The sequence below is a fragment of the Lontra canadensis genome, unplaced genomic scaffold, assembly GCF_010015895.1.
Source record: "Lontra canadensis isolate GAN:19392208 unplaced genomic scaffold, GSC_riverotter_1.0 scaffold2, whole genome shotgun sequence".
Taxonomy (NCBI): domain Eukaryota; kingdom Metazoa; phylum Chordata; class Mammalia; order Carnivora; family Mustelidae; genus Lontra; species Lontra canadensis.
In genome coordinates, this window is record NW_022630996.1 from 36,725,016 (window position 1) to 36,750,381 (window position 25,366).

General features: G+C 42.4%; 2 protein-coding genes across 4 annotated transcripts in view; one reads left to right on the forward strand and one right to left on the reverse strand.

The window, feature by feature from the left end:
• LOC116876041 (retinitis pigmentosa 9 protein) overlaps positions 1-21,137 on the forward strand; it is a 191,274-nt gene extending 170,137 nt beyond the window's left edge. The window contains exons 6-9 of one of the 3 annotated variants that reach the window (XR_004384307.1): positions 1,067-1,421; positions 8,396-8,480; positions 8,598-8,691; positions 21,119-21,137. Coding sequence is in view for 1 of the 3 variants with exons in the window: in XM_032871995.1 (XP_032727886.1) it covers positions 1,067-1,265 (199 nt within the window). In the remaining 2 variants the exon portion in view is untranslated. Of the gene's footprint in view, positions 1-1,066; positions 1,692-8,395; positions 8,481-8,597; positions 8,768-21,118 lie in introns of those variants that run through there. The other 2 variants (XR_004384311.1, XM_032871995.1) reach the window with 2 other exon arrangements.
• On the reverse strand, positions 9,848-21,455 carry LOC116876008. Its single transcript, XM_032871893.1, has 3 exons — positions 21,385-21,455; positions 21,110-21,262; positions 9,848-11,784 (listed from the first exon to the last, which is right to left on the reverse strand). The coding sequence occupies exons 2-3, from the start codon at positions 21,252-21,254 to the stop codon at positions 9,848-9,850; spliced, it is 2,082 nt and encodes a 693-aa protein (XP_032727784.1). The 5' UTR covers positions 21,255-21,262; positions 21,385-21,455.
• Between the last annotated feature and the right edge of the window lie 3,911 nt (positions 21,456-25,366).

Here is a 25,366-nt window from a genome sequence, read left to right on the forward strand (position 1 = left end):
TGTTTGTTTGTTTTAAGATTTTATTTATTTATTTGACAGACAGAGATCACAAGTAGGCAGAGAGGCAGGCAGAGAGAGAGAGAGGAGGAAACAGGCTCCCTGCCGAACAGAGAGCCTGATGCGGGGCTCGATCCCAGGACCCTGGGATATTGACCTGAGCCGAAGGCAGAGGCTTTAACCCACTGAGCCACCCAGGCGCCCCTTCAGTTGTCAACTATTTGGAAGGCAGGAGTCATCACAGAAAAGGCCAGCCTCATTCCACTTGGTTTAGCTTAAAGCTGTGGGCTTGGTCCTGCCTGCTCACACCTGATAGTTGATGTTGACAGTTGTAACTTAGTTTATCTTCTCCAGTGTCTTTACGGAGCTGAGCTATTCTTAAAAATTACCCTTAGACCTGAATAGAGATAGGATGAAGAAAGTGGAGGGTTTGATTTTCTCCAACTGGTTACATGGAGTTCTGATTGTTAAAAAGATAGATTATCTAGATTATCAAGTGGCCAACTTGAGTGGTTGTGGGTGGTTGGGGGGTGCTGATGAAGTAAGGGAAGCATCTGTTTGTTTGTTTTAAAATTTCTTTTTTTTTTTTAAGATTTTATTTATTTATTTGACAGACAGAGATCACAAGTAGGCAGAGAGGCAGGCAGAGAGAGAGGAGGAAGCAGGATCCCTGCCGAGAAGAGAGCCCGATGCCGGACTTGATCCCAGGACCCCGAGATCATGACCCGAGCCGAAGGCAGAGGCTTTAACCCAGCTGAGCCACCCAGGTGCCCCAGGAAGCATCTGTTGAAAGTTATGTAGCAAGGACTGGAAAAACATGCAGAAATATTTAGGACAGTGAAAAAAATACAGAATGTCTTATACACTGGGTACAGTCCTGTCAAAGAGGCACCAGTGTGGACAAGAATGGGGAAAACATGGATAAGAATGGGGAAAAATAAACATACTATCTTAGTAAGGTGGTTATTCATGATGTTTTTTACCTTCACTGCTGCCCTTATATAATTTTTATCTACCTTTTTTTTTTTTTTGAGTTAAATATGTTCTTTGGTTAATCTTCTATGCGTAGGATACAGCAGTTGAAACAGTTACTAGAGGATTCTACCTCTGATGAGGATGGGAGCAGCTCCAGTTCCTCAGCAAGTAAAGAGAAACACAAGAAAAAGAAGAAGAAAGAAAAGCATAAGAAAAGGAAGAAGGAAAAGAAGAAGAAGAAGAAACAAAAGCGTAAGTCTTCCAAGTCAAATGAGAGTTCAGACTCGGACTGAACAACAACTCGAATGTTCAACATTCTCTTCTCCCAAATCAGACACTGCGGCCAAAGACCAGAGGCGTGCAATCCAGGAGGACTAGGAGAGCGGGGTATTTGGTGTCCCACATGTGAATTCTCACCTGCCTTCCAGCAAAGATGTGACCCCAGGAGGGTGAGTTGTACTTTCCCGGGCGCTAGCTCTAGACAGCGGCTGATGTCAGGCAGGAGAGCTTTGTCCAGTGTCGTCCTCCTGCTGATCCCTGCAGTTTGTGATTCCTTCAAGCTGCCTCTGCCAGGGAGGCGGGACCGAGGGAATGAGTCTCTGAGGACGCTCCAGGTGCTGCTGCAGCCTTTCCTCCCCAGGGCGCTACTTAGTTCCCAGAGACTTCAGGTTTGATTTTTCTCTGTACGCGAGGATAATAAAAGCTCATTATTTTATTTATTTAGAAAATATTCATTATTTTTGAATCATAATATACTTACACAGTCCAAATTTAAAAGGTTCATAAGGTTTAATGAGGAAAAATCCTCTTCTCTCTCCCAGCCACTCAGTTCCCTTCCGCCATGGCTAATGTTACCAATTTCTTGTGAAGTCATCCAGAAATATTTTTATATCATGGAAAAAATGTTTTCTCTCTTTTTAACATACTATAAACATTTGTCTGCACCATTTCTTTTTCATTTTTTAACTGAACAATACAAAGCATATTGGGCCTTCCTGCACTCAAAAGATCCCTGTTCATAAACCGCTGGCATGATTGCTTGAGATTTTTTTTTATAGTGAGATACATTGTAATAACATTGAAAAATCATGTATTTAACTTGCTTACGTCTTATTGCTATTTTCCCATGACTATTATTATTTCCATAATAATAGATTTAGAAAAATTATAATGGTATAGAGATTATTATACTAGGTCAGCTACCCACATCCCCATATACATCTTCATCCCATTGGCTAAGCACAGCCCACCTGGGAACTTGTCCCTTTGACTGCGCTGCAGCTGAGGCAGCTCAGTAGGTTGGGTAGGCCTTTAACCTGGGGAGGGTGTCTGTTCTTTGCCAATCCAAAGCAGAGCCAGATCTTGCTCATGAGCAAGTGTCCTTCCCTCACCATCGTCTGTTGCTGCTTTCATCATTCTGGGTCCCAGGAACACATTATTCCTACTTTATGCCGCTTTCCCTGGGGATTCCCCTTTTTTAATTTTAATTTTTTAAATTGTTTAAATATTTTATTTATTTGATAGTGGGCGTGTGTGCACATGAGTGGGGGAGGGGCAGAGGGCGAGGAAGAAGCAGGCTGAGCAGGTAGCCCCACGTTGGGGCCCATCTTAGGACCCTGGGATCATGATAGGCAGACGCTTAACGGACTGAGCCACCTAGGCATCCCGCCGCTCTCTTTAAAGTATAAATGATGCAGGCCAGGTAGACTCTTTCTCCAGCTCTCTTCAGTTAGTGCTTCTAGTCTTGGCCTTAGAAAATTTATCTCAGTAACACAATTGGCCCAGATTGGAATGGCCAGGATTTGTCAATACTGAAAATTATAAGGCCAGTAAATTCAGCCATGTCTTACACCTACCCTTGGCATCCTAGCTCAAGATGCAGCAGGAAATTCTCCTTGCAGGAATTTTCTTCCTCCTGCAGGAAACCCATTCATCATAAACATACTCAATGACAATACGGGAGAATAATATAGATGATTGTCAAACTTATGGTGCAGCAAAATCACCTGGGGTGGTTGTTAAAACAGATTCCTGTGTCTTAACTCCTAGAATTTTAGAATTTCTGATTACTATGTCTGGAGTGGACTGGACAATTTGCAGTTGTGACAAATGCCCAAATGATGCTGACACTGTTGGTCTGGGGGCCAGACTTAGAGAACCACTGCTCTAAATGTTAAACCTCTTCCTGGTTTGTTGTTGTTATTGTTATTGTTTTTAATTTAATTTTTTTCAGTGTAAACTTCTGAAGCCTTCCTCCACTTCCTGCTTTAATTGAAATCTTGTGGTGCCCCTTTGTTGGCTCAGTCCATTAAGTGTCTGCCTCCAGCTCAGGTCATGATCTCAGGGTCCTGCGATTGACTCCCGTATTAGTCCCCTGCTCAGCACGGATCCTGCTTCTCCCTCTCCACTCATGCTCTCTTTCACTGTCTCAAATAAATAAAATCCTGAAAGAAAGGAAAGAAAGGAGAGAAAGAAAGAAAGAAAGAAAGAAAGAAAGAAAGAAAGAAAGAAAGAAATAGAAAGAAAGAGATAGAAAGAGAAAGAAAGAAGGAAAGATACCTTGCCATCTAGTGCAATCCTTGCAAGTTAATTTCTGTCTCTTCTCTCTCACTCCAGGTTTCTCTGTCTACTGTCTCTGGCCTAGGTTCCATGGTCCTTTATTTCAGTCTGTCATATCCCTTGACCTCTAGTCTCTTTGCCCAATTTACCCAGAAGAACCTCAACCTAACCTCTTTTTCCTCTGCTCCAACTCCCAGACTGCTGAGCCTATCAAGCTGATCAAAGTTCTTCATCCTAAAATCTCTCCTTTCAGACTCAGTACTCTCCAGTCCTATTTAGGAAAGGAAGAGAAGTCACCAGATCGCCTTCTACCAAGGTATCTATCAACCTGTCATTGCGGTTGTGATAGGCAGAATTATAAAATAGCCTCCAAAATTTTTTGCCCAAATCTGTAGAAATGTTACTATAATGGATTTTACCCCCATGATTAGATTAGAATACACAGTTGACCTTTTCAAAGGGTGCAGGGCTGTATGATGTGGCCTCTTACCCCAGTTGAGACAACTCTGCAGCTCAGGAGCTCCCAGTGGAACTTTGGCTAAAGACTTTGTTGTGGGGCGCCTGGGTAGCTCAGTGGGTTAAGCCGCTGCCTTCGGCTCGGGTCATGATCTCAGGGTCCTGGGATCAAGCCCCGCATTGGGCTCTCTGCTCAGCAGGGAGCCTGCTTCCTCCTCTCTCTCTGCCTGCCTCTCTGCCTGTGATCTCTGTCAAATAAATAAAATCTTTAAAAAAAAAAAAAAGACTTTGTTGTTACTGCATCACATCCATACTTCTTCCCTATGCTTAATTAGGCTTTCTTTGCCCCTTCAGAGATATTATTCCCCATAACACTCTCCACTAAATTTTCTGCACACAAATCTTCATGTGAGAGTCTGACCCTAAGGAACTCATTGTGCCAGGAGGTACAGTAACTGCTTGGGAAAATGAAAGGGAAGGGGTTGTCAGGATGTACCCTTCATTTGGACTTATGCTTCACTTGTCTTTTAGCCTCTAGAATAAAGGTAAGACTTTGGGAAGGATTATAAAGCAGGCACAGTGTTCATTGGACCCGTCCTCTTTTTGTGCTTACTCTTCCATATACCAGCATTACCATCTTCCCCACCTTCTAGGGTCCAACATCTTCCCAGTAGCCAGAGAGCCCCAGTTATGGTCCCATTTAAGTGCCTTCAGTTAGTTCACCCAAAGCACTTGTAACTCATTTTACAGATGTCAAAAAAGCAATCAGATTCAACTCATATTAACACATTAATGAAAACCACACTCTTTAATCTTCTTATGAGCATTTATAAGCAAATGAATTAGATTGTTGGAATTTGAATGAATCAGGATTGGTGGGGAGTTAGAGTAGTGAATGCCTTCCTGGTTCCCAGATAAGCAAGGAAGTTGGATTATATGGACTCAAGTCTTCCTAATTGTTCAGTTACTCCAGCTAATGCATTCCTACCTCAGCTTTCCCATTTTGATTATGTTCTGGGCTTGGAATGATGGAACAGTGACAAGGCCAAAACTGTTCATCCAAATTGACACTAAGTCATTCATTCACAAATATTTGAGTGCATATGATGTGCTAGGCTCTATACGAACTATTCTATGGAGCTACCAGCCCTAAAGAATACATGGTCTCAAGGGTGAAAATGTAACTCTCCTGTCATGTCATGTCATGGTCTATGAAAGTGAAAATGCAGGTGTTACTAAAACACACACAGGAGAGTCCCATACTCCAGCCATGGGTGGGGATAGACATCACAGATACTTTCCTAGAATATCTACCCAATCTTTTAGGTAGGGGTTAGGAGGGAGATAAGTCACAAAAGCTTATCATAAGACCAGCTTTAGAAACCATACTATATTTTGCTTGCCTTTTTGCATCTCAGTGAAAATATGCAATGCTATCACTTTGTACCATCTCTTTAATGCATCTTGAGAATTAACTTTGTTACCACAGGTAGTTAAAATGCAGTTAAAAATATAAAAATAGAGTAAACAAATATAGTTAACTCATCACTGGGCAACTCAGAGGCAACACTGAGTGAACCCATCCATAGGTATCAAAATATTATTCATACCATCACCCAGAAAGCCCTTCCAGGAAGCAACTCTAGCCTTTCCACATGTGCCCCATTCTTACAAATACCCTTAAGGACAGTCTTCATCCACATATAAACATTTTGGCACTTAGTCACAGCCTTAACCTGTACCATTTATTGGGAAAAGACTGGTTCCACAAATTGACCATATAGGTTGTAGTTTCTGAGTGTAAGGAGCTCTTGTTTGCCTTGTTTCTGTGAGTGTACACTGGGAGTAAGTAACATATACTACAACTCACCAAAGGACATACCAGTCAGTGGAGCTACTATAAGCCTGGTTTCCATTTGTAAAAAAATAAATAAGCTGCCTCTATCATCAGGGTAGTTCCTGTTTTGGAGCATCCTTCATCTCTTTATTCTGCCCTCAACTCACCATCCTCTTCCCCATTTTAAAGGTCCCTGGAGATAACAAGACAGTAATACACCTGGCAGAAATACTCATGAATAACCCAACTCTACTGGTGGTGTTACCAGTGATGTGGCCATTTGGAGAGGGGAAGAAAATGCTTGAGAATCAAACACACATGCAATTCAATTTATTTGTTGTTTTAGTTCTTTTAATTCCAAAGGCTTTATAATGTCACATTTTCTTTATGTTGGTATAAATGCTTTCTTAGTTCAAATCAAGGGATAATCCTGTGTTCTAGGCCATCACGATGATGTACTATTTAGCTCTTCTATGTAGCTGGAACACAGCAATTTGTTTCCTATGAAATAAAAGAATAAAAGAGTTCTTTAAATTAGCTGTATAACAAACTTAAGATGTACAGAGAGTCATTACTAATATCTTTAGTTTTCATCTTTACGATAAAGTTAAAGGTCTTAATATTTTGCCTGAGCTTGAGTATTAGTCTTTTCTTATGACTACTGTAGCATAGGAATGGCCTTGAAAGGGCCAATAACCATGTGCTCCCTGACACCCTAGGCCTAGGGGTTGAAATTGTGACAGGGATACCAAGACTCAGTGTGAAGAGAAGCCCATCATGCCACTAGCCCCTTAAGGGAGACCCTGAACTTCAAGTACCCAGCTCTTCAAGCTCTAAACTGGGGCACTTTGATAAACCACTGGGATAACTTACAAAATCCCATATAACCCACAACAGACTACCATTAACCCCCCTGGGAATTAAACGTGGAAAATCAGCATAACAATGACATTCCATGGAACTGAAAGGCTTTGGGTCCAATCTACTTAAAAGGAAGGATCTATAGGTCTACAGGTCTGTTACCCAGTCAGAATGCTGCCATTTTTCACTGCCCACAAGCAGTGTTAGTTTTGCAGGGCAGAACACGCACTGAGTAGGAAACCCCAAACAAAGCCCTAAAAGCCAATCATGAGACACACAAATTAGATACAGAATAGATACCTGCTATTTCCTAAACGTTACAGCATCTGCCTCAAATCTGTTTGAAACTTTGTAAGGTACCTCGGTTTTCCATCTCTCACAGTTACCTGAGGTAAGAAGTGATTCATACATTAAATAATCCAAGTTACTTAAAAAACCAAAGAGGGGGAAAAAACCACACCCTTCTTGGAAAAAAATCTATTGTTCAAGATACTATTCTGCAAAAATGAACTAGTGGGATTTTATCAAGATCAAAAGCTTTTGCACAGCAAAGGAAACAGTTAACAAAACCAAAAAACAACTGACAGAATGGGAGAAGATATTTGCAAACGACATATCAGATAAAGGGCTAGTGTCCAAAATCTATAAAGAACTTCGCAAACTCAACACCCAAAGAACAAATAATCCAATCAAGAAATGGGCAGAAGACATGAACAGACATTTCTGCAAAGAAGACATTCAGATGGCCAACAGACACATGAAAAAGTGCTCCATATCACTCGACATCAGGGAAATACAAATCAAAACCACAATGAGATACCACCTCATACCAGTCAGAATGGCTAAAATTAACAAGTCAGGAAATGACAGATGCTGGCGAGGATGTGGAGAAAGGGGAACCCTCCTACACTGTTGGTGGGAATGCAAGCTGGTGCAACCACTCTGGAAAACAGCATGGAGGTTCCTCAAAATGTTGAAAATAGAACTACCCTATGACCCAGCAATCGCACTGCTGGGTATTTACCCTAAAGATACAAACGTAGTGATCCGAAGGGGCACGTGCACCCGAATGTTTATAGCAGCAATGTCTACAATAGCCAAACTATGGAAAGAACCTAGATGTCCATCAACAGACGAATGGATAAAGAAGATGTGGTATATATACACAATGGAATACTATGCAGCCATCAAAAGAAATGAAATCTTGCCATTTGCGATGACGTGGATGGAACTAGAGGGTATCATGCTTAGCGAGATAAGTCAATCGGAGAAAGACAACTATCATATGATCTCCCTGATATGAGGGAGAGGAAATGCAACATGGGGGGTTAAGGGGGTAGGAGAAGAGTAAATGAAGCAAGATGGGATTGGGAGGGAGATAAACCATAAGTGACTCTTAATCTCACAAAACAAACTGAGGGTTGCTGGGGGGAGGGGGGTTGGGGGGGTGGGGTTATGGACATTGGGGAGGGTATGTGCTATGGTGAGTGCTGTGAAGTGTGTAAACCTGGCGATTCACAGACCTGTACCCCTGGGGAAAAAAATATATGTTTATAAAAATTAAAAAAAAAAAGATACTATTCTGTATCATTCTATAGTCCTTGACAGAAAAAAAAAATCAAAATAATGGACACAATCTAGACAACTCGGCCTGAAAATTATCATCTTAACTGTATAACCAAGAGTAAATTAAAGTTATCTTCTTCACAGGGCTGTGATAGGATGGAAAAAACTGATTCCTACACACTGAGGGGAAATGACAGCAGAGGCAAATGAGACTTTGAGAAGACTAAAGGTAAGATGGACAGTGTTTTAGTTTAGAAACTAAGACTGGAACTTAATTAAATTTCCCCAGGGGCCCTTATGCATCCCATTTGTCACTTACCTGCTTCATTTCATTTTTGCTCCCCAGGGATAATCATCCCCCAGACTCTACTTTGGGCCCTTCCCACTCCTTTGAGCCCTCTCCCTAAACATAGGGTGATCCAAACTCCAGCTTCAACCAGGTATGTATGATCTGCTAGTCCAGTCCTCCCACTGACAACCACACAGTAAAGCAAGACAACTTCCTTTCCCAAGCTTCCTTGTCTATGGATGTTATCATTTTTTCTAGATACAAGCTCAAACCCCAGCCTTTTTTTTTTTTTTTCTATTGACAAGAGACAGAGAGAGAGGGCACAAGCAGGCAGTGCAACAGGCAGAGGGAGAGGGAGGAACAGGCTTCCTGCTGAGCAGGGAGCCTGATGAGGGGCTTGATCCCAGGACCTGGAGATCATGTCCTGAACCAAAGGCAGAGGCTTAACTGACTGAACCACCCAGCTGCCCCTCCAGCCTATTTTTTTTCTTTTCTTAAAGAATCAATTTTGTTAATGGATTCTCTGAAATGTTATCTTTTACTCCCATGTGACTTAGGACCCTTTATATCCAATGTTCAGTTAAGTGTTGGTGGTATAGTGGTAAGCATAGCTGCCTTCCAGTGTTCAGTTAAACTGACTTTATAAAGGGGTTTCAGCCAAATGGACATGCTTCAAATTCCTCCTCCACTATACTGCCAGCTGAAGAGGCCTAGAGCACATTTCTTCTTGTCCCTTCTCTATTCAATTTGCTTTGGGCATCTCCTAACTGCCTACAGGACAAAAATCTCAAAAGGAAAATTTCTACTATTTTAGCCCAGTCTGTTTAGACCCACTTGCCTAACTCATCACAGGTCTCCCTTCTGGCTGGCTCTTCTCAGCCTCAATCCCTGGAACACACTTGACCTCTCCTGGCTACCCAATCAAGCTCATGCTACTGTCTCCATTCTTATTCCAAACCACAGCCCCCAAATTTGTATCAAAATTCACCCCCTCCACATGGACTGCCCTTTATCAGCAACTCCACCTAGCTCTATGTCCATGACTCTTTTCTCTCTCAACCCTCCTATCCTTTACCACCACCCAACTTTTCATCAACTCCTACAGCTCTTTGTTCAAATTACATCACAGTTTCCTAGAATGCAGGACCTCAAACCTGGAATTTCTCCCAATCCTACAAACATGGGCACCTACAGTTGTTTAAGAACATACTTCCAAAATGAAGAAATACTGTGGATCTATGGCTGCCTTTGCATCCAGGACACAGTGTGGAACGACCACAGACAACCAAATGGAATGAGTCCATTAGTCACTTACATTCCCAGGGCTTGGGTGAGGCTCTCTTGGACTCCAGTCCCTCCTTTACAGCCATGGTACGTTCTCCTTGGAACCTGCCATCCTGTCCTGTTACTTTGCACACCACAGGGATGCTCTCGTATTCCCCAAGCTTTAACCTGTACTTTTTTCTGGTGCACCACACAATAAGTTGGGGAGGGAGAGAGCACTCAGCTGGCATCCTCATGATCCTGCCAACCTCGCGATAAATCCTCCCTTTGGAAGACATCACACACCCCAGTGGACTAACTTCTTCCAAGAGGCATTCTATCTCATACATTTCATCTTCAGCTTCCTCTTCCAAATCATAGTCTTCTGAATCGTTGGGAAGTACAGTGTTCAAGGCACCATTTTTCTTCAATAAATAGACTGTGTTCCCACTTGAGATGTTGCTCAGGGATTTCTGCTTCCTGCCTTTCACAGTTTTTTCAATCTTTGCACACTTTTTGAAGTTCTCATGATCCTCCTCCTCAATCTCATCATTCATGGTCATTTCTTCTTCATCTGTGTTCAGTCTTGCATTCCTAATGGTCCTTCTCCGTGATCCCTTAGTTTTGCAATCTGGAGAGGACTCTTCATCGTTGGAAGGCATTTGCTCAAGGGATCTCTCCAGCTGTGCATCCTGCCACCAGCTCCTATCACACTGAATCCCTTCATCTACCTGCCTGCTATTCATCTGGGCCAACCAGGCAGAGCTAGACACATACTTTGAGCAGCTGTTCCACTCTACCACCTCTTCCAGTTCTCCATTTCTGCATTCTTCTGTTGCCTTTCTGCTCTCTGGTGAGGACTCAGGAGATTTCTCATGCTCTGCATCCTGCCACTGGCTCACATGATACTGAATGCCTTCATCGACATGGCTGAACTGGGTGAGGGAGGTAGGGGGGAGGACATAATTCTCAGGGTAGCTGTTGCTTTCCACAACTTCACCTTTGCCCACTTTCACAGGGAAGCCACGGCCCCCACTAATGTTGTCTAGCATACTTTCCCCAAAGTGAATGGGACTCCGGATTTTGGACTCTAGGCTCAGGTCCTCAATGGCTTTATTGCTGGAACAGACTGGCCTTTCCTGCTGGAGCTTATCGCCATCTCCAGAAGACTGGCACAGACTGGAATTCAGAGTATCCTGGATTTCATCTCTGTCTTTTGCTTCATCTAGAGAGGACAGGCATTGGAGAACAGCTGCATAGCCTTTTTCTTTACCCAAGTTCATGTCCATGATGGAGCCTGACGTTACCACCTCATCATGTCTTACACCATGACACTGTTCCGACCACAGAGTGCTTTCTTCATCTTTACACATAATGCCATCTGCACCCTCGTGACGGTTATGAAGCACACTTCTACTCTCCCGAGAACTCTGTGAAATCCTACCGTGCTGCACCATGATGTCTGGCATGGCTTTACCATAAGCCAGGTCATACAAATGGATAGTTTCCTTCAAAGTCTTCCAGAACTGTGTTACAGGGGATCCTTTGCATTGTTCTAGCCCCATTTTCCCTTTCTCAGACGCATAGTTTACTTGAGGTGATGCTCTGTATACAGTGTTAGGAGAAGGGCTCTCACCATGTAGCTGCTGCTTCTGGGCGACAGAAGACAAGACCCCATCTGTTGCTTGAGGAATGTTTTCAGTTTCTGTGTCACTATTCGAAGTTGGGATACTGGTCACCATATCACCTTCTGAGTGGGTGTCTTGTTTCTGAGTCTTGTTTTCAGCCTGATGAGGTTCAGTCTGAGTCTCTCTCGTCTTCGTTTTCTTTCCATAGCCACTACACTGCCGGAAGTGTGCTGTGTTACAAAACATAGGTCTTTGGTTAAGGGCAGTGGGCAACGGGGACTGAGGGATGAGGAAGCCAGGAGACTCACTGAGTATCACTGAATATGGGAAATACAGACTTCCATTTCCGAAACCTAGGAAGAGAACGCAGTAGTTAGCCCCTCGGTCTCCTGCAGCCGGTCAAACATTCAGCCAGGACGCAGCCAGCTGACCACACCAGTTGGTCAAATACGCAGTGTTTTCAATGCCAGTTGGTAGCTACCGGCCCCCACTTCTCCCTGATATCCTCGGGATTCGACAAGGGAAAGGGCAGTGACCAGAACCGTGGGGCCTAGCAGGCATCGGTTCTGATGGGTTGGTCGCCAGGCCATCAAATAGTCAGGGTATTATGAATCACCCCTACTTAGTAGTGACTCTTTTTCAGAGAGACCTAGCACCCAGTAAGGGTAATTTAGGATTGCTGTGGCTGGGGAAAGAATAATTATGTCAGCTCTTACAAAGCAAAGAAGAACAAAAGTTCTTTTTATGTACGCGTCTTTCTAAACCTTTTTATTCAGCACTACTCATTCACAGACCCATCTTCCCCGGTTTTCCAGTCTTCAGAAGTAAACAGGGAAATGGTGCCAATAATGCCAGACACATTTCTGTCATACAAATTCATGTCGGGAATGGCATTTGATTTTGCGAGACAGATATATATAAGTGACAAATGAAGTTAAGATAAAACTTGTACTTAGTATATAAAAGCAATACTTATATTCAGATCAGTGTTCATCAGGTAATTTACTCAATATTAAGGTTGATCTGGGGAACCTGGGTGGCTCAGTGGGTTGGGCCTCTGCCTTCGGCTCGGGTCATGATCTCAGGGTTCTGGGGGGCATGGGGCTTCTGCTCAGCAGGGAGCCTGCTTCCTCCTCTCTCTCTGCCTGCCTGTCTGCCTACTTGTGATCTCTGTCAAATAAATAAATAAAATCTTTAAAAATATATATTAAGGTTGATCTAATGAACTCAATTTTATGGTTTAAGGCTGCATCAAAATGCCTCTTGGTCCTGGCCTAATCTACTTATACATAAAAGTATATGGATTTCTTTCTTTATCGAAAGGAAGTAGATGAGTCTCAGCTTGACTTCGACATGGCCTACAGAGGTTAGAAGCCAACAGAATGAGGTTCATGAGTCAGAGAACTTCCTACCATACATGTTGTACTATATCATACAATGGACCAAAATACCTTAATGCAGGTCCCTGCCACTAGCATCTCTCCCAGGATCCTATTCAGCTACCCACTGCATAAACATAGGTGTTAGAGTTGTTACTTTGTCCCTCACTAATCAGCAAAATCCATGGCTACTCTTTGTAATACCTTCTCTCTTCTGCTACCATGACCAGGACTTTAAGTCATCTCCATGTTTTTACTTCAGTAACTACTACTAGGAACTTCCTTTACCCATCTCCCTGACATTCACAGATCTGTAATCTAAACTAGTTCCAAAATTATCTATATTTCTATCTTTTCTTTCCTTCCTCTATTTTTTTTTTTTTTGAAGTAATCTCTATACCCAGTGTGGGGCTCAAACTCATAACCCCGAGATCAAAAGTCAGATCCTCTCCTAACTGAGCCAGCCAGGTACTCCCAGAATTATCTTTCTGACTCGGGTATGACCCCTCTTTTGAGAGACAGTATTTGAAGTAATTTGAAGTATTGTCATTGCTAGTCGGGAAATGAGGAACAATGACCTCATTCCTTAGGATGCCATAAAAGCCCTCATTATCTGATTTGTGAATCTATCATCTCATTCTTCCACTAAGCCTATATGCTCTAGCCATATGTGGGTTCCCCCACAGGTTAACTTCTCTTCACTTTTCAGAGAACTCCTCCTTTCCTACTTCTTCCACTGCTACTAAAACCTTTTGTTTTTTTAAATGGAAATCTTGCAATTAGTGACAATAGATGGACCTTGAGGGCATTTTCCTAAGAGAAATTGGACAGAGAAAGGCAAATGCCACATGATCTCACTTCTATGTACAATCCAGAGAAGATGAACTCAGAAACAGAATAGTGGTTACCAGGGGCTGGGTGGTTGGGTTAATGGGGAAATGCTGGCCAATGGCAAAAGAAAACTAATTCATCTTGTTATACAAAGGAGGGTACTGAGGCAGCAAAGAGAATTTAATATTGATTCAAAATCAGCCTATTTATAAAAGCATGAATTTGGCCCTCTATTTCAATTGTACAACTATGTGTACTGCATGCCTAATTAATGTTAAAAGCTGGTAGATGGGGCACCTGGGTGGCTCTGCCTTTGGCTCAAGTCATGATCCCAGGGTCTTGGGATCGAACCCCACATCAGGCTCCCTGCTCAGTGGGAAGCCTGCTTCTCCCTCTCCCATTCCTCCTGCTTGTGTTCCCTCTCTTGCCATGTCTCTCTCTGTCAAATAAATAATAAAGTCTTTAAAAAAAAAAAGCTGGTATAATTTCTGGTTGTACATAAGAAGAATATGTAAGAAGTTTGGAAGTCACTTACTCTGAACAAAGTAAAAAGCTCAACTGAAAAATCAAGAATTCTTCCCAAATTCTACACAGCAGTAGGTTACAGAGCAAAGTGCTATCCCCGATGTTGGAGAGATATGTGAATGTAGACAAGCACAACTTACAGGGGCACAAACCCAAGAGGTAAAAATCCCATGGGAACTAGTAGTAGGATAGGGAAACCTGAACTGTTACCGACAAATTAAAGGCTCAGAATAAACAAATCAGAGAGTTAAAAAACTTCAAGGGGACCCATTCATAATGAACCCTCGCCCCCTCCCTTGTTTGAGTTTTATCTGCAGTAGCTCAACCGGTTTCTTACAGTAAATCTAGAAAAGAAATCCCACAGGAAGAGTAGGGAAGAGAAACAATGGTGACATATACAAGGAAAACTCTATTCCTACCAACACTGGACCTCAGGACAACCTAGTTAACCAGAGCCTAATTGATAAGGGGGTAGGCAAATACTTATCTCAAACCCAAACCCACCCTAACAACCCTTCCCTATCCAATGGGAGGAGGAAGGTGAAGAACATGTATAGTTCAAAGGCACCATCTCACTAAAAGACTGGGGCCTAAAACTACAGTTCTTCAGTAACCATAGGACTATGATTCCTGTCCCACCTCCCCAACTTAACATGTTACTAAAGGCCTATTTAAAGCAGTACTTTTTATCCAGCACAGAATGCCTGGCAATCAAGAAAACATTACAAGATATACTAAAAGCCAAAACCTGTGTAGTCTGCAAAAAAATTCACTTTCAACATCAAGACAAGGATGAAAAGTAAATGCATGGAGAAAGATGTTCTGTGCTAATAGTAAACAAAAAATGGCAGATGCAGTGGGTAAAAAAAAATCACTAAGGACAACTGATCTAAACAGCACCTTTAACCAACTGGAAATAACTGACATCCACAGACTACTTCATCAAGCAAAATACACATCTCATACCCATATGGAACATGCACCAAGACAGTCCATACCGTGGGCCAGAAAACACACAAATTAAAAAGTACATTAATCATGTAGTGTCTGCTCTTAGCCTACAACTGAGTATAGAAAACAAAGCTGTAAAATCCCCCAAATACTTTGAGATTAAATGCATTACTAAATAACACTGAATCAATTAAGACACAAATGACTAATATCAGAAATGAAAGAGGGTACATCACTACAGATCCCACAGACAGTAAAAAAGATGGAAAGAATACTATGAACTCTATTGTCACAACTTTCCAAACCTATAAAAAATGGGCCAATTCCTTGAAAGATAAAGTTGGACAGACTCAGACCAGTAGAAATGGACATCTGCGCAGATTTTTATATATTAAAGAAATGAACCACTTAACTGATAACCATCCAGAACAGAAAGCACCAGGCCCAGAAGGGCTCACTGATGAAGTCTACCAAACACTTAAATTACAAGTAGATCAATGTAGGATAGAATAGAGACCCTACACACAGACCCATATAAATATAATCAACCAATATTTGACAAAGGAGCAAAGACAATACAATGGACCAAAGACCGTTTTTTTCAACAAATCATCCTGGAACTGGACATAATACGTGCAAATGCAACCCTAGACACATGCCTTACAACAAACATCCTTCACAAAAATTAACTCAGAATGGACCACAGACCTCCATGTAAAACATAGAAACTGTAAGAACAAGAAAATAACACAAGAGAAAACCTAGATGTCCTTGGGTATGGTGATGACTTCTTAGACAAAATACCAGTGGCAAACATGATCCATGCAAGAAAGAACTTGATAAGCTGACCTTCATTAAAATTAAAAACTCTTCAAAAGATACTGGTATGGTCAACTGAACGAAAAGTCACAGACTGGGAGAAAAATATTTATAAATACATGCCTGATAAAGGACTATTACCCAAAATATACGAAGAACCCTTAAAACATTAAGAAAATAACCTGATTTTAAAAAGAGGCTATAGACCTTAACAGGTATCTCATCAAAGAAAATACACAGACAGGGGTGCCTGGGTGGCTCAGTGGGTTAAAGCCTCTGCCTTTAATCCCAGGGTCCTGGGATCGAACCCCACATCGGCCTCTCTGCTCAGCAGGGAGCCTCCTTCCTCCTCTCTCTCTCTGCCTGCCTCTCCACCTACTTGTGATCTCTGTCGGTCAAATAAATAAATAAAAATCTTTAAAAGAAAAAAGAAAAAGAAAATAAAGGTTGCCAAATAAACATGAAAACATGCTCCACATCATATGCCATCAGGGAAATGTACAGTATCTCATTGATCTAATTTGCAAGTACTAGAATGGCTGAAGTCTTAAATACTGATAATACCCAGTACTGATAAGTATGTGCAGCAACAGGAATTCTGATTGCTAGTGGAAATGCAAGATGGTACAGATGCAAATGCTATAAAATAGTGTGAAAGGAAGAAAGTTTGGCAATTTCTTGCAAAACTAAACATATTCCAAAACTTGGAGAAAACCAAGATATCCTTCAGTAGATAAATGGATGTATAAATGTCATAATTCAGACAATGCAATATGATTTAGCAAAAACAAATGAGTTAGCAAGTAACAAAAAGATATAAGGAAACTTAAAATGCGTATTACTGTGTAGAAAAAGCCAATATGAAAAAACTACATACTATATGATTCCAATGATACAGCTTTCTGGAATAGGCAATGCTATGGAGCCAGTAAAATGGAGGCATGAATAGGCAAAGAATTTTTAGAGCAGTGACACTATTCAATACAGTATCATAGTGGTGGCTATCTTTCATGATGTATTTATCCAAAACCACAGAACATGCAGCTCTAAGAGCACACCCTAACATAAACTGAGGGTGAAATGTGCCATTTTAGGTTCACTGATTATAACAAATATCACGCTGGTGAGGGATGTTGATAATGGGAGAGGTTATGCACAATGGAGGGCATATGGGAAATCTTTCTGCCTTCTGCTCCACTTTGCTGTGCACCAAAAGTTGCTCTAAAAAATGAAGCCTACTAGGGGGACTGGGTGGCTCAGTTGGTTAAGTATCTGCCTTCAGCTCAGGTCGTGATCCCGGGGTCCTAGAATTGACCCCCGCACTGGGCTCCCTGCTTGGTGGGGAGCCTGCTTCTCCTTCTCCCGCTGTCCCTGCTCATGCTCTCTCACTCGCGCTCTCTCTCTCTCTCTGTCAAGTAAATAAATGAAACTTTAAAAAAAAAAAATGAAGCTATTAAAAGAGAAAACCAAAGTTGGCGGCATCACAATTCCAGACATCAAGCTCTATTACAAAGCTGTCATCATCAAGACAGTATGGTACGGACACAAAAACAGACACATAGATCAATGGAACAGAATAGAGAGCCCAGAAATGGACCCTCAACTCTATGGTCAACTAATCTTTGACAAAGCAGGAAAGAATGTCCGATGGAAAAAAATACAGCCTCTTCAACAAATGGTGTTGGGAAAATTGGACAGACACATGCAGAAGAATGAAACTGAACCATTTCCTCGCACCACACACAAAAATAGATTCGAAATGGATGAAAGAGCTCAATGTGAGACAGGAATCCATCAGAATCCTTGAGAAGACCACAGGCAGCAAGCTCTTTGACCTCAGTTACAGCAACTTCTTCCTAAAAATATTGCCAGAGGCAAGGGAAGCAAGGGCAAAAATGAACTATTGGGACTTCATCAAGATCGAAATCTTTTGCTCTGCAAAGGAAATAGTCGGGGCACCCACGTGGCTCAGTAGGTTAAAGCCTCTGTCTTCGGCTCCGGTCATGATTCCAGGGTTTTGGGATAGAGCCTTGCCTCGGCCTCTCTGCTCAGCGGGGAGCCTGCTTCCCCCTCTCTCTCTGCGTACTTGTGATCTCTGTCTGTCAAATAAATAAGTAAAATCTTTTAAAAAAGAGTATGGAGGTTCCTCAAAAATTGAAAATAGTGGTACCCTACAACCCAGCAATTGCACTACTGGGTATTTACCCTAAAGATACAAATGTAATGATCCGAAGAGGCACGTTCACCTCAATGTTTATAGCAGCAATGTCCACAATAGCCAAACTATGGAAAGAGCCTAGATGTCCATCAACAGATGAATGGATAAAGAAGGTGTGGTGTGTGTGTGTGTGTGTGTGTGTATACACACACATACATACACACACACACAAACAATGGAATACTTTGCAGTCATCAAAGACCTGAAATTTCGCCATTAGCAACAATGTGGATGGAACTAGAGGGTATTATGCTAACCGAAATAAGTCAATCACAGAAAGACAATTATCATATGATCTCTCTGATAGGAGGAATTTGAGAGGCAGGGCGGGTCGTAGGGGAAAGGCAGGGAAAAAAATGAAACAAGATGGGACAGGGAGGAAGACAGACGATAAGAGACTCTTAATCTCAGGAAACAAACTGAGGGTTGCTAGAGGGGAGGAGGATGGGAAGGATAGGGTGGCTGGGTGAGGGGCACTGGGGAGGGTATGTGCTATGGTGAGTGCTGTGAATTGTGTAAGACTGATGATTCACAGACCTGTACCCCTGAAACATAATACATTATATGTCAATATGTCAATAAAAAATAAAAAAAAAAAAGCCTACTAAATACAGGTACAGATCCTTGAATATGCATAGAATATATCCAGAAAGATACCCAAATCACTGGCAATATTTTCTAACTCAGGGAGGATACTGGGAGACTGGGAAAAGGGATTAGGGGGTAAAGGCTTCATTCCTTGTTTATATACTATTTTAATTCTTAGCCCATGCATTTGGTTAGTTTTTCAATAAAAAAAAATGATTTAAGCCAGTTTCAAGTGAAGAGATGTTCTGTTATTCATAGAATAGTTACACCTCTCATTCTGAATAATTCTAGTCAGAATGACTAGATACAAAATAAACCACAATAAAAATTAAAATTAAAATTAAAAAAATAAATAAATAAACCACAATAATCCCTGCCCTTTAGGTTAGTACATCCAGAATGCTTTTGAGTCCACTTGTTCAACTGAACTCATGTTATATTCCCTCAAGGAATATCTTTACAACCTTGGCTATGATAGACATGCTGTTTAATATACAATTTCATCAAGCTATTTAACAAATTCTAATATATTCCTCTCATTTCCTACTTAACTCTATCCAAAAATGATGTAAATGATCTTCAATCAACATCTTTCTGTACTGGCATCCATTCTTCTCTTGGCAATAGGTCCTTCAAGCTCCTTTGAAAAAGGAGAGACCTTCTCTGTCCAAATAGAATCTGACCGGCTCATACCACCTTCAACATGGGGCATATAACCTAGACTAATCAAGGAGACTAGTTCATCTTCTGGGTGGTAAGTAGAACAAGGATAACATGTGGCAAAGCCAAACCACCCAGGAGTCAGCTTTGGAACTCTTTATGAAACTACTGGAAGGGAAGGCTCTTCTCTGGGATCCTTAGCCAGAAAATCATTATAGGCCCACAAATTCTGTAACTATCTTTGTCACTTTGAAATGGCGGAGAATGAGAACAATACAGAGAAAGTCAAAACCTAGGAAAAAAAACAAAATTAGAAATAAAGGAATATAGATTCTAATATGGATTACGTCCTTGGAGTCCCTATTTAGCTAGCCTGAGTGGCTTCTTTCTTGGAATTCGTGGTTGCACAAAACAGTAAGTCATATGAACTTTTTTATCCCCACTAAAATATTAGAGTTAGGTTGCAATTAAAACAAACAAGCAAACAAACAATACAGGTGGGATTCCTACTCCCAGTACTTATCACTCTAATTCTCCTAAACCACAACTCTCAGGACAAATATTGTAAACGTTAAGGTGAATTGCATGAAAAAAAGTGCACAATTACAGAGTCTCAGCCTTTTAATTAAAGTTCAAGATACAATATGCATTTCTTTCTCTCAGGAATTTTCCACCCTCTGACCTCAAGAATCTTCCTCAGACAATTCCTTCATCTGAACTATTCCAAAATCACATTTCAACATCCGTATTAATTAGGGATCACCAGAGAAAGCTAATGGAATGTTTATATATAAAAATTTCTTTAAGAACTAGACCATGTGGAGGTACAAGTTCAAAATATGTCAGGTAGGCAGTCTTGTTGGAGACACAATGAGGAGCTGAAGTCCATAGGTCATATGCTGGCAAAATTCCTTATTCCTCAGGCCACAGTTTTAAAATGGTTCCCACTAGGAGCTCCTTGGACTGAAGATTCTACTACTTAGGTGGGATCAGTAATTGATGGACTAAAAATCTGTCCTTACCACACCTAGTTTTCTCCTCGGAAAACAGTTGCATACAATACACAACATGCTTTATCTACAGCAGGGTACACTGAAGAATAGATTTAACATTATCTTTGCCACTGGAGGCATGAGAAGGGAGAATCACTCCATGGATCCTTCTGCCCTGCTTAAACCCCCCTCCCACACCATAATGCATGAAATCCTAGATTTGTACCTCCCAAACATTTAAACCTCATCATTCTTTTCCCAAAGTACTTTTTTGACCTCACCAGGTCAGCTTTTAAGAATCTTTAGGCCTTGTTGAAAAAATTATAGGGACTGGGAGCTCTAAGGTGCCTCTGTAAGACTGGTCTCATAATAGAATTTTGGTTTGACTCCTGTGTAACTCTGGGCAAGTCCGGGCCTCTGAGCCTCTGTTCCCCGATTTGTAAAACATAGACAGCAATAATACCTAGCTCATGGGGCTGTTGAGGTCAAATGAGAGAACCTACTTCCAGTATTTGGCAGAATAACTGGCATATAGGTAGAATTCAAATTTTATCTATTAATGTGAACTTCAAACACTGCCCCTGTGTGCTACCATAATATCTGTGTCAGGACAGGGTGAGGGAAGGGAAGTCATGGATTTTAAGGTATTAGAAACCCTCAGGCATTGCTTGAGGGGGAGGGTCCCTAACCCCACTGAACTTCTTGAATTTCTTACCTGCTCCAGGAACACAGAACGGATTATAGCTGGGATTCTGGTACCAAGGACTCGGGTAAGTCTGCTGCCCCACGGCGTGCACATAAAAAAACGGTCTGGCGTTACCGCCCTCAAAATGTGCATTGTTTTCTGAAGAGGAGTTCATTTTCTAGGCTGAAAAACAGGTGTTCATATTTAGGAAAAGGCAGCGGCACTCAGCGCTGTATACTGCTGTGAAGGGAGAAATCATCCTAGTTCCCTTTCAGAACCCCAAGCCTGGGTGGCAGGGTCCTCACCGTCTCTTCCCACTCGCCTGGGATCGGGGCACAGGGCTGCACTGCACTGAGGACCTGAGCAGTGCTGCCCACGGGCGGGGCCGCATCTTGCCAGAACACCTCAGTTCCCAGAGCAGCAGCAACACAAAAATTAGACTGAGACCTAGGAGGCCAAGAGGGAAACTGTGCAGCGCCTGGAGTGCCAGGGGCACCCCAGGAGCTCCACCCGGGGCAGTGGCTTGGACCCGGCCTGCAGGTACTGGTCTTCGGCCTCACCGCCAGCGTGCCTACCCCCACACCACCTCCTCCCCAGTCTGGAGGAGCCCATCCCCTGAGCCCAGTGTCTCCTTACCCACGGCTCACCCCTGCCCCCCACTCCGCCCAGCCCCGGTCCCACAATCCAGTCTACTCCGCTCCCTCGGGACCCGCAGCCCCGCACACCCATCCGCTCCAAACCTACCTTCGTGACCTGCAGAGTCTCTGGCACCTGGGGCCCTGGCTCCCGCCCTTACATACCCTGGTTGGCACGTGCTGCCTGTTGCGCAGGTGCAGCTCTAGCGCAGAAGGCCCGCGCATGCGCTCTGGGCGAGGCCCGCCCCCAGGCTGCCCTGACTGAAGGCACCTGAGGAAACTCACCGGGAGCTTTCTGTACCATGCGAGCTCCAGTGCGTGCACGCCCAGGTGTCGGTGCCTCCAGAGGACAGATCAGTCCCTGTCTCCCTCGCTCTCCCAGACTGTCCCTTCCATTTGAGTGTGTTCAGTTAGGACAGCTTGGGACACCTCCTCTGAGCTCCTGGTGTCCCTCGGGCCTAACGCCTCAGACACAGGAAGAGGAGCTGACCGAGGAGAAGGAGAGAAGAAGAGGAAGCCAGCCTGGTCGGTGCAGGCGATTGACAAAGGAGGGGCGCTCCAGCCTGCTTCCCGCTGAGGCGAGTAAAAACCAGGGGAGCAGAAAGTCTGGCAGTTAAGGCGCCATTGGTTGGGAGTGAGGGACAGGGGCCTGGAGAAGTCGTCTGTGAGCTGGTAGGTGGGCAGGTTGAGGGAGAAGCTGGCACACACGGACTCCGCTTTCTTTGCACGTGGGAGAAAGGAAAGTCTTCTAGGAGAGTAGTTACCGGGAGTCGTGGGGTTGGAAGGACGATTGTGAATTTTTTGTTTTGTTTGTTAAAAGTAGAGATTTCGGTATCTTTATGGCCAGAATGGACAGACGAGGAGATGTTCCCTATAGTGGAGAGAGAAGGGATGTTAGGAAGCACAAGGCAAGGTTAGCTAAGCCTGGTAAGTTACTGGGATAAGAGAGAAATGAAGTCCCGAAGGCAGGGATTCAGTGCTTTAGCATCTGATGACCTTGATTTTTTTCAGTAGAGGGCGGGAATAAGACTTGCAGGGAGCCCTGAAAATTTGGGATGACTATTTGTATTACTAGATAGAAATTGTGTATGAGCAGAAATAGTAGTGCCTGAAACTGGATAAAAGTTTTTCTTTCACATGGAGAAGTCCGAATATATGTCATCCATCCAGCGCTGGTCTGGAAGCTCATTGCTGTCACAAAGAACCCGATCTCCTTTCTTTCTGCTCTGCCATGCTTAGCAATGGTTTCCATCTTCAAATTGGTAAGCGTTTCAAGATGCCTGTTCCAGGCAGAAAGCAGGGAGTTGAGAGGGGAAAGGGTAAAAAAGAGCACAGAGATTACCTACAGCTTCTCTCTGTCATCAGTTTTGCTTTTAAGGAACTTTACTAGAACACCTACCCAACTTCAGATTATACCATTTTGGCTTCCCATGGGTGAAATGTAGTTGTCTTTTAGCTGGGCATATTTCTACTTGAAATAAATTGAGATGCTGTGACTAAGGAAGAAAATGGGTATTAATTAAATTGACAACTAACAATGTCTGCCATACTGCTGCAGGGAAGAGAAAAAGTAGTCACCTACAGATGTGCAAAAGGGTTGCTGGTAGAGTTGAAGGCTGACCTAGAGTGAGGATCAGTAATTTGTATTGTCCCTCATCTGCAGTGGCATGTCACTTGCTCAGTCAAACTCAGTTGCATGGGAGAGACATTGAACGACTGTTTGGATCAACGACTGGTTTTGGAAGGCTTGTGGAAAGAAGGGCAAGGATTCAAGAAAGTTCAGTGTAATGGTGAGAAATTAAAGTAATGCATCATACTCATTATATATACCAAGCCCTTGCATGACCCTAAACATGATTACTTTCTTAAATTTTCACCCTAGAGTGCACCCTACTTAGTGGCTAGTACTTACTCAGTTAGAAAAAGGAAGTAATGTTGGAAAGGAGCTGAACAAAAAAAAAAAAAAAAAAAAAAAAAAAATGGGGATCTTTCACATGAGAGTGAAAGAGATAGAGGGAGGGGGCTTGTGGTCAGAGAATGAAAAATTTAAATTTAGGATTTCAGAGTTGGAGCAGTTGCAAATTGTATAACAAGGTCCATAGGGTGGCCAAGCAGTGGTTTGCTGTAATGCCGTGGAGTGAAAATCCTTGACACTGAAAAAGGAAAAGATCAAGGAATCTGGAGTTTTGGATGATTCACCCCTTCCTTCATATGGTATATGGTAGTCATTTCAAGGTTCCTATGTCCTCAGTGAATGTAGTAGAGTGATCCACAAAGTGAAAGAGAGAAGTATCAGAAGATGTTTGTATTTATAATTTTATATTTTTCTTAAAGAGAGCCCCCAATTTTGTAGTATTCAGTCCCCAGAAAACTTTATTTTCCACAAGCTAGTGTCCATGTCTCAGCCCTGGAGTGCATGAAGACTGGGAGAAAGAAGAACCCCCTTCTGAGGGCAGCTCAGAACAGGAGGTCCTTGGGAGAAAGCAAAGTTTAGCAACTATTCAGTAAATAGGTTGAAGGATATATTGGGTTGTGATTAGCCAAACAGGACTTCTAAGTCACATAATTGAGAGGGTTGGTAGGTAGGTCATTAGGGAGAAGAACTGGAATGAGAGTGTCCTAGAAATGCCAGCTAACTGGAAACTTTGGATTTGGGGCACTGCAGGAAGATGTCAGGGATGAAACTACCTGATTTTGTACTATTCAGCCCATAGTGGTACTATCTGGTCCATAGATACCAACTTGTCTTCTGATGTAAGAATGTTTTTGCGCCATCTGTGGCATTTTGTGTGGGGTGGGATGTCTGAGGTTAGATGGTGGTTGCTATTTTTGTGTTAAGGTCCAATTAGTGAACTCTGTGTTCTCTGCTTAGGATTCCAAATGGGTATTATTATCATCATCTCTATTTTAAGATGATGACACCTGAGATTCAGGGAGGTTAAGTAATCTGCCCATATATAGGAAGTTGCTATCCTAAATTGAAAGAAGATTGGGCTAAAGCCTTTGGATTCCCAGTTCCAGTGTCTTTTCTGTTGCTTGAGTGGTCCCTGACCTCCTCTTTTTGACAGTCTGACAGTCTCTGTCTCTCATTAAAGTAGTGATTTATACTTTCCCCTCAGCTGACACACTGGATTTTACATTTTAGAAATGCTAGAGATAAAAAAAAAAAAAACATTAAAAAATGAAGAATGCCTTTGATGAACTCAATAGACTGGACGTGGCTGAGGAATTAGTGGATATAACACAAGAGATTTCAAAAAGTGAGAAGCAAAGAGAAGAAAGAATGAAAAAGAACAAAATATTCAAAAACTGCAGGAACACTATAAAAGGTGTAATTTACACGTAATGGGAATACCAGAAGAAGAAACCAAAAAGAACAAAACCAATAAATGAAGCAATAATGACTGAGAATTTTCCCCCAAATTAATGTCAGACAGCAAATCACAGATACAGGAACCTGAGAGAACATCAAGCATGATAAATACCAAAACCAGCCAACCAACCAACCAACCAACAAAAATACTACACCTAGGCATATCATTTTCTGACAGGTTTTTAAAAAGATTTACTTATTTATTTTAGAGAGAGAGAGATAGCATGGTGGGGGGAGAGAATCTCAAGCAGACTCCCGGCTGAGCAAGGAGCCCATGGG

Excerpts from the sequence above, each read along its gene's own strand:
- LOC116876008 (XM_032871893.1), bottom strand. The coding sequence starts at position 21,254 with ATGAACTCCTCTTCAGAAAACAATGCACATTTTGAGGGCGGTAACGCC. Across the intron at positions 11,785-21,109 it reads GTTCTGTGTTCCTGGAGCAG|GTTTCGGAAATGGAAGTCTG; the intron begins GTAAGAAATTCA and ends TTCTCTTCCTAG.